Here is a 14,703-nt window from a genome sequence, read left to right as displayed (position 1 = left end):
GGTCTTAAAATCATTTATTTTTTTTAATTTTAAAAAATCATTATTTATATTCGTTATTCATTATTTACCGTCATTTAAATATAAATCGTTTTTTTTTTCTGTATATATTGTCAAAATAAAAACACAGAAATATATGGATATAAACTCAAGATTTTTTTAAAGAAATTTTTTAAGGGCAAGACCAGTTTTTTAAGACGCCGTAACGATTGTTTAGAAAAAATACAGCACCCTAAAAGTACTTTAAAGTTCAAATATTTTGAAAACCGGAAAAATATATTCCGGTTCATGGTTCTACCAAGCTGGCGACTTGTGTTATTGATTTAATTTTTAATTTTAAACATAAAAGATTCGTTGCCTAGGTGAACTAAAAAAAAGAAAACGAATTTAGAGACAGTTTAAATTAAGAATTTTTTTTATTGGCCATCTGTTAACTAAGAGAGTGAAAAGGGAGATGCAGATGTTAGTTTTAGCATCACTTTGAAGCAGTTCGTCTTTCTTTGACCAGTTGCCCAGCCCTTTTCTCCCCCAAGTCTATTATGTGACATACCGCATCCGAAAGCTTTCGAAAAGCAACTAATCCGGCGGTACCTTTCGTGAGATCCAAGTGACGGAATCGATCGATGTCGCATGTACAGCCGTCAAACAGATAGAACCACGAGGCTGCAGACTCCACAGTGGAATTTGGAGTATGCCGGAAGATCACGTAGTTGCCCCACGGCGTCATTGTAAAGACCCTGTTGGCCACCTTGAAAGCGGTGAACAGCATCCGCTTTAAACTCTCCATGTTTCCGCTCTCGGAGCCAGCGACGGCCAGGAGCTGTGGCACCCGATTGAAGCCCGGAAAACGAAGCAAAGACTGGGTTCTTCTTGAAGGTACAATGAGTTCTTCATTGTTCAATGCCTCTCCAAGTGTATTCGAGGGCCCGGGAGTATCTTTTATGGCCTTTTGCGAGGACGTTGCGCCTAGCTGCTCTATAAGGTCATCTTTGTGGATCGAGTATCCTTCCCTGGTTAGTATTCTTAGTTCTGATGCCTTGAAGCTGAGATCTCCTAATTTTAAGACAGCTAATTCCTTTGTAGAGGACTTGACTTTTGGAACCCTGCCAGGGCCGGAACTGGGCGGGTTGGCGGGGGAGCCGCCGCCTTTTTGCCTGCTGAATGTAGTTGAAGCTTCAGACCTTGGGGGATTTTTAGACGCCCTCCCCCCCAGTTTTCTATTTATACGTCTTTTTTCTGGCTCCTCAACAACGATTACAGACTTTTTACGTTCTGCGAGGGACCTTGTCTCCGTTTTCTTTGGCTGCTCAACCGAAGTCGTAGATTTCTTAACATTTTGGCAGCGTTTTACTTTTCGTACACTTTTTGTTTTTGGTTTGAGGGTTTTTGTAGCAAGAATGGCGTTTTTCTTGGCTTCCATTTCTTCTGCATTCTGTCGCTCCAACAAAATCCGTAACCTCTCTTCTTCTTCGTAGGTGCTGATTTCTTTCAGGAATTTTTCGGACACATTCACTCCTGGTTGGTCGTTGAACAATATGGACTCATTCAGGGACACAACATCGAGGGTATCCACCTCCTCGGGCAAGGGAGCCAAGGCGAAGCCCTCAGGGCACTCGGCGAGATTACGTATACGTACCACATGCAGATAGTAGGCCGATTGCTGGTTCGACTCCTTGAGCACTTGGTGAAACACGCTAAGAAGGGTGAGCTGATCGCGAAACATGCGAAGCGTGGCCCACTTAGCGCCCTCAAGCTTGTCTTTCTCCGTGCGGGAGCCCATGACAGAGTGCTGGTAGGGATCGAGGAGGTAGTAGAAGTCATCTTTGGCCCACATGGCATACATCTGATTGTTTATCTGGAAGACCACGTTGCTGTACTTCATGAAGGCCTCTTTGATGTGAGTCTCGAAACTCGAGCCATTGATGCAATCACCGCACTTCCAGTGGCCCGTTTTCACATTGGGTAATAGCTTAAGTTCCATGACGAACTGCCCCAGTCGCAGTTGGGTAGGAAACGTATCTAGGTCAATGGGTCGCTGATCCCTCAAGCAATTCGACCAACAGCTACGGCTTAACTCCATTCCGTAGCAAACTAATCGGTCTAGCATTTTGGTGTCCCAGTTCGAAGGGCGATAAACTTTGCTGGCCAGGATTGAGCCCACGGCCACCATCAGACTGCTGCGGCTTATCACAGAATCATTTTGGGTTAGAGATAGATGGAGAGTGGCCTTTAGAAACGCATAGCTCTTGTGCGCCCCCTTAAGCTCGATAGGTCGGTAGCTGGAGTCCCGTATATAAACGCGTCCATCCGGTGTCTCCAAGTGCACCACCACCAGCTCGCGAATACTAAACTCATCCTTGGGTGTTATTCCACTCAATTTCCTGGCCTTTTTAACCACATGATCGATGGTTTGCACGCACACTATTATGGTCAGCCCCATATCCTTATTCCTTTGTTTCCCCTTGACGTTCATCACAAAGTACACTTGTCTGCGGCGCCAAATGAGCAGGTTACCCACTCGGGTGAGAAGTAAGCAATACCGGCTGGACGTGAAGAATTTCTGGAGATGGGGCCTTAAGTTCTTGATGGTGCACTTGGAATACTGCCTATCTGCTTCCTCGACGTAACGAGGTTCCAAAGACAAAGTAAAGGTGTGCCCCTCAAGATTGAATTTCCTTTTGATCCGCTTCTCATCGGAATAAATCTGGCGCTGGGAGATCTCGTTTTCCCCCTGATCGTCATCCGATTCCGAGCTATCCCGGAATAAATCCGTACCCTCCGCTAGCAACATGTCAATCTTCTCCGCAGTCCAGTCTACCTCCGGCAAGATATAAATCAAGGCAAATGCTTTCAGGTAGGTGGCCAAGTTTCTGTCAATCACCTCCTCCTCCTGCTCAGGAGGGCCGCCGCGGGGATGGACATCCCCATCAGAGCGATTGCTAACCTTCTCGCAGAATTTCCAACGGTCGCAGCTGGGCCCCGTCAAAGGACTGTCGAATTTTCTGCACAGATCCGTGAAGCTGAGGTACCTGGGAAAAAGAAATCGAGAAGGAGCATCAGCAGCGATTCTAGTTAATTTGTCGTTCGCTTCTCACGTGGCGCTCGTTTCGCTTTTGGGCAACCGAGAGCCATGGTTTTGTTCCGGTGTGTTGAACGGCATCATCGGCTTACGGTTCCAAATGTCTAAAACATGTACAAATAATTTGGGATTTTCTGTTTTAGATCTGCAAAAATTAAAATAGAGTATTGCCGAAACAAATTTTGATTTCCAGTTCAAATTTTCAACATGAATCTGCCAAAACTAAGTACGTTTCCTTGGATGAACTGAGCACCGAGGGCTTGCGGAAGGTGACTACCATATAAATACGCAGAATTAATCGGAAGGCTTTTATGCCTATCAGAATTTGTAACTTTCGACCTGCTCCCTAAAGCTGACATTGAACAGTTTCGAAATTGGTTGGCTGCATCATAAAGCTGTCATAGGACTGATCAGAAACTCAGAAAACTAGAAAACAAACTCTCGGCAATTGTCATTAGAGTTGAAACAACAAATTTTCAGCATCCATTTTTCGTGGACCTGTACTTCAATAATCCTTTAAAATTAATTTATCTTAGAGTAAAGGAAATATTAAAAAAACAACAACATATATAATCCAACATATATGTGTGGATAGAAACAGAGTGAAAAGGTGTAGGTTTTGTTGTTCTACTCCTCAAACGAGTGTCCTGAACACTCACCAATGTATACATACATGCATACATATGTTTAATAACAACAAGAAAGGAAGGTATGTAACTTCGGCACGCCGAAGTTTGTATACCTTTGCAGATTGGTTTTGATGTTTATATTATAGATTTAAATGCTGACAAAACAGAGATTCATTACATTTTATCTATACTTATTATGTTGACAATTTGACAGTTACAGTTTTACATTCGCAGCTTTACATATTCTACACATTTACCAATCGCTTCTATGGCATCTATATGATATAGTTGTCCGATTTTTATGAAATTTCTAACAAAATTCTCAAATAATATAATAAGCTTATATCTCAGAGTAGACGAAAATACGTTGAAAAACAACGAAGTTAAAATTTTTTCTATTAATTTTCGGATCGTTCCTATGGCAGCTATAAGATATAGTCTTCCGATTTTCATAAAATTAAAACCGAAATTCTAAAATAATATAAAATGGCCACATCTCAAAAATGATGCAAAAATGTTGATAAACAGCCAAGATATAATTTTTTTTCTAAAAATTTTTCGAACATTTGTATGGCAGCTATATGATATAGTCGTCCGATCTGGCCCGTTCCGACTTATATAGCAGTGAGAGTATATATGCAAAGTTTCATTCAGATAGCTTTAAAACTGAGGGACTAGTTTGCGTAGAAACGGACAGACGGACATGGCTAGATCGACTCGGCTGTTGATGCTGATCAAGAATATACATATATACCTTATAGGGTCGGAAAGGTCTCCTTCACTGACTGAAATTATAATACCCTGCACGGGTATAAAAATAGCACTTGGAGTCTGAAAAGTCCCATAGGAACCTAATCTCCCAAGTTATTTTATGATCCGAATTGAAGAAAACCAAATTTATGATTAACTTTAATGTATACATATATATTAAATTGTTTCGTTTAAATTATATTTACTTAATTAGGGGGAGAGAGAACTACGAGAGTCGATTACATTTACTGACGGGGCGGAAATTCCTCAGGTCTGCGCCCATTGTAGCGTGTATTTGCGGGAAAGTAGTTCTGTGGTCATCCAGCAGCCAGAGTACCAGCAAGATGTTCAACATTCCATGGCCAGCGAGTTGGAGTTCTCGTTTAGCGCCTTGATTCCGTTCTCCATGGGCATGGCGAGGCTGTTGTCGTCGTCCTGCTGTGCAGCAACCCCTGCCGCCCCCTCCGAAGTCGACGGGCCATCGGTCATCATTGAGTCGTCGTGGCCGTTTTCCATGCCGTTACCGTTCCCGTTGATGTGTCCGTAGTCCCAGTTGATCTTGAAGCGGGTGACACGCGGCTTGCTGGCCAGGATGTTGCGTGTTAGCTTCTCGAAGAGCGGCTTCGGGGGCGGGTTCTCTCGCATCTCGGGATCCGCATAGTCGTTATTTACGTAGTATCCGACGCGAACAAACTCCTGGCCGCGGTAGGAACAGGTGAGCAGCACAATGGTAACCCCTACTGCATCGGGCTCGGGGATCTTGCTGACATCCGGTGGGTCGGCTTGGAAAACGAATATGTGACGGCCCTCGGGAACGGGTCCAACGTAGATAGTGTCTAGCACCTGGTCGTGCTCCTCCGACTCCGCCGATCCCACGTATATCATCTTCCACTCCAGATCCTCCTTCAGCTCCTCGATGCACTCGAAGGTGAGCTCGAATTGGAAGGGATTGAAGAAACTGCTCGGGTTGTCCAGCACCACAACATTGGTTATGTGCACTTTGGCCATGGCAGTGACTGTACCTTCGGGATCTTAGGAAATATGTGGGAGGCTTGCAGCAAGACGCCTTTGGCGGCGCGTTTTTCCAGCAGGTTCTTCTTTTGTTCTTGGCGGCAATTGCGTGTGCTCGTGAAATTCTTCAGCAAAACACTCGATTAACTCAATATTGATGTGACTTAGGGTGCGCTGGTTGTTTGGGTAACGCGTGCCGTAAGTATTTATTACTTTTTGAATCCTCTTTGCTTTTTTGTGTACAATTTGGTCGCAACTTTTCGGTTTTCGCACAATTTGTGGTGACAGCTGATGGCTTTCCCGCGCTTCAGAGTGACCGTTCTATGGCGGGTAAAACTCACCACGCCAAGTGAAGGAATTCGAAAAAAATATCGAAAGATCGCGCCGATTGCTTATCGGTGGAGTAATAACAACTTTTCGTATAAATAAAATATAAAAACAACATTAAAATCATTTCCTAAAAAAATAATATCCTGATGAGGGGAAAAGATTTAATTAATTACTAGAAGCTGGAAGAAAGAGTGCCAAAAGGAACAAAAAAAAACTTTACTAGAGCTGGAAATAAAATTGATTAGAGTAATCAATCAATTTTCAAAATCGGATTAATCGAAAAGATTTAAAAGTATGTAAACTCGAGGACAAGTTATGTAATGTTAAAAGTTCGAACGGAATCCGGAATTTCCGAAATTTGACTTTCTCGTTGGCTCACCTTGTAAAATAATCAACGTAATTGTATTTTACAATTTCATATTTCCGACGCCATATAAAAGGTGTTCTTCTCCAAAGAGCTCATATTTAAATAAAAGTATAGAAAATAAAATATAAAGAACCACAAAACTATGAATCTCTGATGAAAATAAATTTATCACTTGAATTATTTCCGTTTTCAAATTTAATCGCGTATAATCATTTTTCCAGAATTTTTAAGAAAAAAAAACTATTTATTCCCAACTCAAATCTATACATTACGTTATCCTATCTAGGATAGGATCCTATCCTCCTATCCTATCCTTATAGGGTCTTCCCACAGACCGTCAAAGCGCATCCAACGGTCCATAAGGTTTTGCCGTTCCGAATTTTCTCAAATGGACCGGCAACAGAGTGCATCTAAATTTAACGACCGTTTGTTGGCGATAGTTCTTCTTCTTAACAGTGAAAATTTGACCATTCACTACGAAAATGTAATCAAAGATGGTGAGGAACAATTGAATAATAAAATTCAAAATGTGGCGCCAAAGCTACAAACATGCACAAAATAGTTGTTGGCGTTTTTTTTTTTGTATATTCGTGCCCCAAAGTGTTCCCAATTGCTACTATTTAATATAAAACGCCTACCTTTAATTTATTTTATAGATTTTGGAAGCCTATACCACCTATACACACCCTTCAGGGCAATTGCTCTTCGGTAGGGAAAAGTCACTAAGGGGGGGGGGTAAGGTTAATTCGGTGCAAAAATGACCACTTTTCAAAAAAATGTTGTGGCAAAACGGCTAAAGTTAACTTAACGAATTAAATACCATATAATAACACAACATTTGAATAGTTTTTGATCAATTTTGCATTGAAAAATATTTAGAGGTAGAGGAGTTATAGGGAATCTCCCGAGTCGCCTCCAAAAAAAGTTGGTTTGCTGTGTACATCCTAACTGTCCACAAAATCATCTGATCTACAAAAATTATTACTCATTCGTTAAAGGTTAAGTGTCCCGAGGTATTCACGAAGCGTTTTTATTTTTAAAATTTTTTCCCGATTTTTTATCAAAATTTGAAGTCAAAACCCCGATTTTTGACTAAAAAAAAAAAAAAATTAAAAAAAGCTCGACGTGAGTACCTGTAGATTTATCTAAAGAAGTTCTGTTCCAAATTTCAAACCGATTGGTTCAGTAGATTTTGAGTTATCGTGTACACCGATTTTCAAAATGGCATTTTTCAGGAGAGCGCTTTAAACTTTGTAATTCTCATGCATTGAACACCAACCGACCTTCGTTCAACTCTGCATAACTTCGTCAATTCTCCTATGATCGATGTAAAACTTGGACACAATATTCTTAAGATGTTGAACTTTCAAAATAAAAAAATAAAAAAAAAGTTACGAAAAAAAAAATTATATACCTTACCCCCCTTAACCAAACAACCTCTTATTCGGCCTGGACAGACGCCACACACCGCATTTATTTTTCATGCGTTTGTCACTTAATCCTAATTATTTACAACTTAAAAAAAATAATTATAAAAGAATTAATTTTATAATATATAATTATAATTTATAATTATAAAAGAATTAATTTTTTTTTGTAAAAGGTGATTTTCCTCCCTTGGCTTCATTTCTATTCTATTTTTTCCGTGCGATGTTTCGCTACCTAATCCTCCTAATTACTTAAAATCTATGATACAGTTGTTGTCCGATATTATATTCCCTCAACCTATTTGTTGTGTTGATCTGTTATGATGTATGTGTATGTCCCTATACTTAACTTAAATATCCTATTTTTATATCAACCATGCTACTTACTACCGGGACTCGAACCCGGACCGGCGGCGCATGGGGTTCAACAAACACCGCTAGGGTGTCGTCTCTACCCATTGGGCTACCCCGGCGGCAATGTGAGAGCTTTCAGAGATCTACTTGAACCTCACCTCCCAGCATTAAATAAATAATTTAAATAAAAACTTCCCGAGACATTTTGAAATACCGGGTTTCGAACCCGGGGCGGCGGCTCATGGGGTTCCCAGACCCGTTTGGCTGTCATCTCTACCCACTAGGCTACCCCCGGCAGCAAGGTGACAGCTTTCGAAAACCTACTTGAATCTCAGCTACTAGGATTTCCGGTTTCCTGTGTTATCGAAAAAACTCAGTTAGCGTTGGGGCAAAGTTCAAAAAGTGATTTCAAGGGCGTTTTTTTTAAAAAGTTGGAATAAAAAGGTCAGGAAACAAGTTGAAATGCAAATAGTTAGTTAAAGTCAGTCTCGGCCAGTGGTCCCGCCACGCCCACGCAGTCCTCGTCGTCGAACGTGGCGTCTAGAAGCAGACGCGACGCAAGCGGTCGCAGAAGAAGTACACCATCTCGGACGACGACGATGACGATATGGACTAGCTACCGCTGGGCGTGATCTTCAAGCGCGCCGTCTCCTCGGATAACGATGGCGGCCTGGGCAATTGATTTTTAGTTTAAGTTCAACCATTACTCTCGGGGAAGATGCTTACCGAAATGCTAATTGCATAAGCATTTCACTAAACACAAACAAGGGCTCTGACTACTTTGTCTTTCTGCTCTCTACGCGCGCCGGTGGCCTGGGCCTCAACCTGCAGACCGCCGATACTGTAGAGATCTTTGACTCTGACTGGAACCCGCAGGACCTGCAGGCCCAGGACCGAGCACATCGTATCGGACAGCGCAACGAGGTGCGCGTTCTTCGGCTGATGACCGTGAACTCCGTGGAGGAGCGCATTCTAGCTGCGGCCAGGTACAAGCTAAACATGGACGAGAAGGTTATCCAGGCCGGTATGTTCGATCAGAAGTCGACGGGCAGCGAGCGACAGCAGTTCCTTCAGACGATCCTGCATCAGGACGACAACGAGGAGGAGGAGGAGAATGAGGTGCCCGACGACGAGATGATTAACATGATGATTGCCCGCAGCGAGGAGGAAATCGAGATATTCAAGCGCATGGATGTTGAGCGCAAGAAGGAGGACGAGGAGATCCATCCGGGCAGGGAGCGACTGATCGACGAGTCGGAGCTGCCGGATTGGCTGACCAAGGACGATGACGAGGTGGAGCGATTTCACTATCAGTACGATGAAGATACCATTTTGGGTGAGTCCCCCTTTATTTATTTTTCTTATTTTCTTGTATTTAAATCCATTATTATTTACTGTGTTAGGTCGCGGCTCCCGACAGCGCAAGGAGGTGGACTACACGGACAGCTTGACCGAAAAGGAGTGGCTTAAGGCTATCGACGATGGCGCCGAGTTCGATGAGGAGGAGGAGGAAGACGACTCTAAACGGAGCAAGCGACGCAAGCGCAAGAATCGCTAGAAGGAGTCGGACGACGATTCGTTGATATTGAAGCGTCGCCGACGCCAGAATCTGGACAAGCGCTCGAAGAAGCAGATGCACAAGATCATGAGCGCCGTGATCAAGTACACTCAAGACGGACGCACACTTTCCGAGCCCTTCATGAAGCTGCCCTCGCGCAAGCGGCTGCCCGACTACTACGAGATCATCAAGCGTCCGGTGGATATTAAGAAGATCCTCCAGCGCATCGAGGACTTCAAGTACGCCGATCTCAATGAGTTGGAGAAGGACTTTATGCAGCTGTGCCAGAATGCCCAGATCTACAACGAGGAGGCGTCCCTCATCTACCTGGACTCCATTGCCTTGCAGAAGATATTCGTGGGAGCCAGGCAGCGCATAACCGCGGCGGCGGATGCGGCCGCAGTGGCAGCCGGTGAGAACACCGGAGAGGCGCAGGGAAATGGCGGCGGCGGAGGCTCGGATAACTCGGACAACGAGGATGACGGCGATGGGGGAGATGACGGCTCAGACGATGAGGATATCGCCACCACCTCTGCGGCGGCTGTCAAAATGAAGTTGAAACTCAACAAGTCTCTGGCCAGTGCCCCCGCCACGCCCACGCAGTCCTCGTCGTCGAACGTGGGCAGCAGTGGGGCCGCAACCACATCCAAGAAGCAGACGCGACGCAAGCGGTCGCGGAAGAAGTACACCATCTCGGACGACGACGATGACGATATGGACTAGCTACCGCTGGGCGTGATCTTCAAGCTTTTAGCTTAAATATATTTAAGTTTTTTTTTAATTTGTATACAATTTTTTTGTATTACAAAGATTTTTTTAGACAAAACTTAGGTTTAGCAGTAGCAATTATGGCAAAAGTCTTCTCCTACTCCTTCTCATCGGAGAAGAACCAGTAGCAAAGCACCCATTAGACTCCAGCTGATGGCTTCTTGGGCTGCACTCGATCTGCTTTGATCTTCCTCCGCAGGATGCTGGGCCATGACCACCAGTTTCTGCTCTTGCTCGAGCTTGGGCCGATAGTTCCAGTCAATGGTATTGGTCTTGCAGATCTGGGCAAAGACTCTCGCCGAGATTTTCGGGGTCCTAGTGCGCTGCGGCGAAGTAAAGTCTACGTGATAAAAGCCAAACTTCTCCGAGAAGCCAGCCTTCCACTCATAGCTGTCCATCAGACTCCAGGCAATGTAGCCACTGATATTAACACCATCCTCAATGGCATCCAGCACTGCAGAGAGATACTTATTAAAGTAGTCCACGCGGGCATAATCCTCCAGTCCACCGCGATCACTAACTCCATTCTCAGTAACAATTATCTCGGGGCTATTGTACTCGCGGTGTATCCACATCAGGAGATTGTACATTCCCTTGGGATAGACCTGGAATAGAGGGAATTTATTTACATTAAATAAGGGTTAATGAGGTGTTAATTCATAGTTAATTAAAGCTCTTAAAAGAGGCATTAAATATATATATTTCATCTTTCCTTAATCATAATCTCTGCTTTAATTTTTTTTGTGTGCAAGTAAAAAGCACATCTAGGAAACAACCTCTGGCTAGTTGGATGGTCGAAAGTCACCCTCTTTTTGATTCAATGCCTAAGTAGTTTACTCGGCAAACCATAATTCAAAGCTCGAAGTGGGGGATAAGTCAACACTCAACACTCTTATAATAATTTAAAAGAAATGTTTAATGGTTCTTAAAATTATGTTAAATTAGGTTTTGTCTAGGTTTATTTATTATCCCAATTTTTACTAGATAAATCATAATAAGTTCAACTCACCCTAAGCCAAACCGAACCTGATCCCGGCCAGTCAACCTCGTTTTGACTCTCCACCACGCCCATATCATGATTGAACGATGGCACCGGGAACCCTCCAGTATTATTGTGTCCATTCGAGGTCACCAGATTGCTGGTATAATGGTTAATGCCAAAGAAATCGGCTGTGCCGCGGATGCGATGAATCTCCTCTGTGGTAAATTCCGGCAACCTGGAGCGAATGCCAAAGTCCTGCTCCTTGCTCAGGTTACGGATGCGCTCGATCATCACCTTGGGATAGTTGCCGTGCTTGGAGAAGATCGGATGACCGAACCAACCCACATAGAACTGCATGGCCCGTTCGGAGGCTTCACGATCTTCGGCCGAGTCTGGATTCCTTGGTTCCGGCCACGAGGTATCCAGGCTGATGCCAATGCGACCGCCCTGACGCTTCTGGAAGTGATCCCGGTACATGTGGACCACCTCGGCGTGGGCCTTTAGCAGATTGTGGCCACATAGATAGGCTGGAATGCCAGGGAAGTTGTACGATGGCGCCATATAGTCCAATCCATAAGCATGCTCGCAAACATGCCAGGGCTCGTTGATAGTGGTCCAGATCTTCACACGGTCACCGTACATTTCCAGCACTAAACGGGCAAAGTCTTTGAACAGGGGAATGATCTCCGGATTGGTCCAGCCGCCCAGCTCTTGCAGCTTTTGCGGCAGCTCAAAATGATAAATGGTAACCGTGGGTGTGATATTATAACGCAGGAGTTCATCGATCAGGTTGGAGTAGTATTTGATGCCAGCGGTGCTCACATGGTTCATGTAGCCACCGGGCATGATACGGGGCCAGGACAGTGAGAAACGATAGGTGCCTGCATGCAGTTCCTTTACCATTTGAACATCGCGACGCCACTAGAAAAGTTTATCAAATTATAAGATTTATTAAAGAATTTAAAGAGAATTTAAAAAGGAATTTAAGAGAAATTAATAGGGATAAATCAGCTCGAAATTAAGACCTTATAAAGCTTTTTCGAGATTATAATCAGGGAGCATTCTTTTATTTTTTTTTCGAGCGGGTTCCCGCTTCCACCTCCCGCCCAACCGACCGCGGGTCGTACTAACAAAGTAAAAAGAATCTTCGTGCCTCTGGCTTTATTAACCATGCATGAAATATGTTCAGAGAACGAAAGTTTAGGGTCTAAGCGAACACCAAAATCGTCAACAAGAGTTATCCTCTATCAGTCAACTGTGAAAATGGGGACAAATGAAATCAGTTAGATTTAAGCATAATTATCAAGCTGATATCGACATTTTTCTAAAAGAAATTCCACTCAAACTCATCCATCTTATTTTGAATATACCTTCAACAATCTGTAGTTTCCCAGTTTCGTTTCGTAATTATTATTTTTTAATTAAACTAACCCAGTCTCGCCCTTATTGATCTGCCCTTTAAGTCGTTTACTTTCCATAAGATCATATTTGCTATAGAAAACAGGAATTATAAATCACTCCAGCCAAGAAAAATAGTGCAAAGTTTAAGCGCTGAAAAGCCCCAGATGGAGAGATAACTTGATTTTATCAGTATAAGTAGTTTATTAAATTATAAAACAGGTTTCCGTGTCCCCTCATGAATTGTGCGATTCTTCGCTAATGGTTTTATTTTATTTATCTTTTTGTTTAATCAGAAGAACTATGAAAACTGATTTGTGGCCTGTAATTGGATGCAACATAGCAACCCCTCCTTAATGCTAATCGATCGCCTCCGATCACAATCAACAGATCCAAATAATATCGCGTAATTATATATATATATCTGTATATATCTGCGATGCCAAACGAACCGACGACGACTTACATACGTTATTATTAGTGTCCATTATCTTATGTGACTTACCCGATGATAGCTGTCCGCGGATATATCTGCATTGCTCTGATCGGCTATTTTCTCGGGATGTGTGTGGGTGAGAACGTCCCAAATGGACTCGTCCTTATCGTCGGCATTCCAACCGCCTTCGATTTGGTAGGAAGAGGAACCAACGCCCCAGAGAAAGTCGTTTGGGAAGCGGCGTGTCTGGCTCACATGTGTGCCAAGGCATCTGTAAAAATGATATGGTAATAATGTGGTAATCTGATACGACAAGTCCCCCCAAGATCGGTGACCCTCTCGATGCTGCTTTTGCTAATCAAGTAACATTCAAAATTTACGAATGTTAAGACAATTTTTATTTACTGTTTAATTTTGTATACGTTTTTATGATCGTATTGGCCAGTTATTTATATCAATTGCCTGGCCAAGGTCACCTGTCTGAATTGATACAGATTTTCTATGGGCCAGGTTTGATTTTTTTGTCAGAGATTATTGGTGGTGTTTTTTGTTTTATTTAAACTTAGGTATCTGAAAAGAAACTGACATCACTAAAAACTAAAAAAAAATCGTAGAAAATCTCAGCTTTAAATAAATTATTTCTTTATTTATCTTTTGACGTGTTTTTTAGCCACATACGTTTGTTTTTTTAATGATTATAAAATATTTGTTTATGGTGAAGAGAATTCCTTATTTCTGAAGTAATGTTAATTTAGTGATTATAATTATTTATTAACAGTCAGGTAATTTTAAAAGATGTTGAAAACTTTAAGTCACTTCTAAACAATTATTTTTATTGAATAAAAAGATTAATATTATAATAAATAATAAAATAATAATGAAAAAATCAAGGAAAACTCCGTTAATTAAATACAAAACTTGTTAAAACCCCATTAGTTGATAATTAAAAAAATCAAATCAATTTTTTTAGGCTAACAAATTCGGAAATTGTACATTTTTATTTTCTTAGCTTTCAACGATCGAAAGATTGATGATTTCTTAGATTTAAATAAAGTTTAAACTCTTGTATAATATAGCTATTTATATATTTTTAGAGTAGCATTTAATTCCAGTTAAAATATTTTAAATGTCAGCTTTCAGTCAGTTTTCAGATCTAGTTTGGTTTTAAAATGCTTTTTCTACCAACACTGGCGAGACAATCAACAGCAAGGCGGGCAATATAGGTTTCCACATGTTTCTGGGCTTTAGATATATTCTTAAACGCGAAACTAATTAATTCCGAACCAAAAACTTTTTTAGCCTTAAACTTTTCCGTTAGATTTTTTTTTTTTTTTAACTTTTTGCGTTTATTTGCGAGCGTTTTAAGCCAACCGCGAAACGTTTGCAGATGAACTCCGGCGGCTTTATGTCCTACCGTTATAAAGCGATCTGGGGCTCTGAGCTTCTGCGTCTGCGTCAGCAGAGCGACCTTTCGGCGTCGATGTCAGCGCCGAGTCATAGACAAGTTCTCAGCGTCTCTTTCGCGCACTTGCACCCTTTTCTGCTTTTCTCTTCCACCTGAGATAAACAGGTGTCGATATTTTTATTATCTTTCGCTAAATCTTATTGTTTATTTGT

At 42.2% G+C, this 14,703-nt stretch overlaps 3 protein-coding genes and 1 pseudogene across 3 annotated transcripts; 1 reads left to right on the top strand and 3 right to left on the bottom strand.

The window, feature by feature from the left end:
* Nucleotides 1-394: 394 nt before the first annotated feature.
* Nucleotides 395-3,481, bottom strand: ms(3)76Cc (male sterile (3) 76Cc). Its single transcript, XM_017179041.3, has 2 exons — nt 3,093-3,481; nt 395-3,026 (listed from the first exon to the last, which is right to left on the bottom strand). The coding sequence occupies exons 1-2, from the start codon at nt 3,158-3,160 to the stop codon at nt 473-475; spliced, it is 2,622 nt and encodes an 873-aa protein (XP_017034530.1). The 5' UTR covers nt 3,161-3,481; the 3' UTR covers nt 395-472.
* Nucleotides 3,482-4,586: 1,105 nt separating this feature from the next.
* asf1 (histone chaperone asf1) lies at nt 4,587-5,785 on the bottom strand. Its single transcript, XM_017178946.3, has one exon. It carries the CDS (start codon nt 5,461-5,463, stop codon nt 4,804-4,806), a length of 660 nt encoding a protein of 219 aa, XP_017034435.1. The 5' UTR covers nt 5,464-5,785; the 3' UTR covers nt 4,587-4,803.
* A 2,819-nt stretch (nt 5,786-8,604) lies between these two features.
* LOC108083297 (ATP-dependent helicase brm-like) lies at nt 8,605-10,281 on the top strand (annotated as a pseudogene).
* On the bottom strand, nt 10,233-14,519 carry LOC108083296 (myrosinase 1-like). The gene is made up of 4 exons (XM_017179033.3): nt 14,273-14,519; nt 13,156-13,357; nt 11,280-12,173; nt 10,233-10,875 (listed from the first exon to the last, which is right to left on the bottom strand). The coding sequence occupies exons 1-4, from the start codon at nt 14,317-14,319 to the stop codon at nt 10,378-10,380; spliced, it is 1,641 nt and encodes a 546-aa protein (XP_017034522.1). The 5' UTR covers nt 14,320-14,519; the 3' UTR covers nt 10,233-10,377.
* Between the last annotated feature and the right edge of the window lie 184 nt (nt 14,520-14,703).

The sequence above is a fragment of the Drosophila kikkawai genome, chromosome 3L (assembly GCF_030179895.1).
Source record: "Drosophila kikkawai strain 14028-0561.14 chromosome 3L, DkikHiC1v2, whole genome shotgun sequence".
In the NCBI taxonomy this organism is placed as follows: Eukaryota; Metazoa; Arthropoda; class Insecta; order Diptera; family Drosophilidae; genus Drosophila; species Drosophila kikkawai.
The sequence above is the reverse complement of the archived record's forward strand: the minus strand, read 5'-3'. Positions and strand labels throughout refer to the sequence as shown.

Coding starts and splice junctions, on each gene's coding strand:
- asf1 (XM_017178946.3), bottom strand. CDS start 5,463: ATGGCCAAAGTGCACATAACCAATGTTGTGGTGCTGGACAACCCGAGC.
- LOC108083296 (XM_017179033.3), bottom strand. CDS start 14,319: ATGTGGAAACCTATATTGCCCGCCTTGCTGTTGATTGTCTCGCCAGT. Junction 13,358..14,272: donor CTGTTGATTGTCTCGCCAGT/GTTGGTAGAAAA, acceptor TCATTTTTACAG/ATGCCTTGGCACACATGTGA. Junction 12,174..13,155: donor CCGCGGACAGCTATCATCGG/GTAAGTCACATA, acceptor AAACTTTTCTAG/TGGCGTCGCGATGTTCAAAT.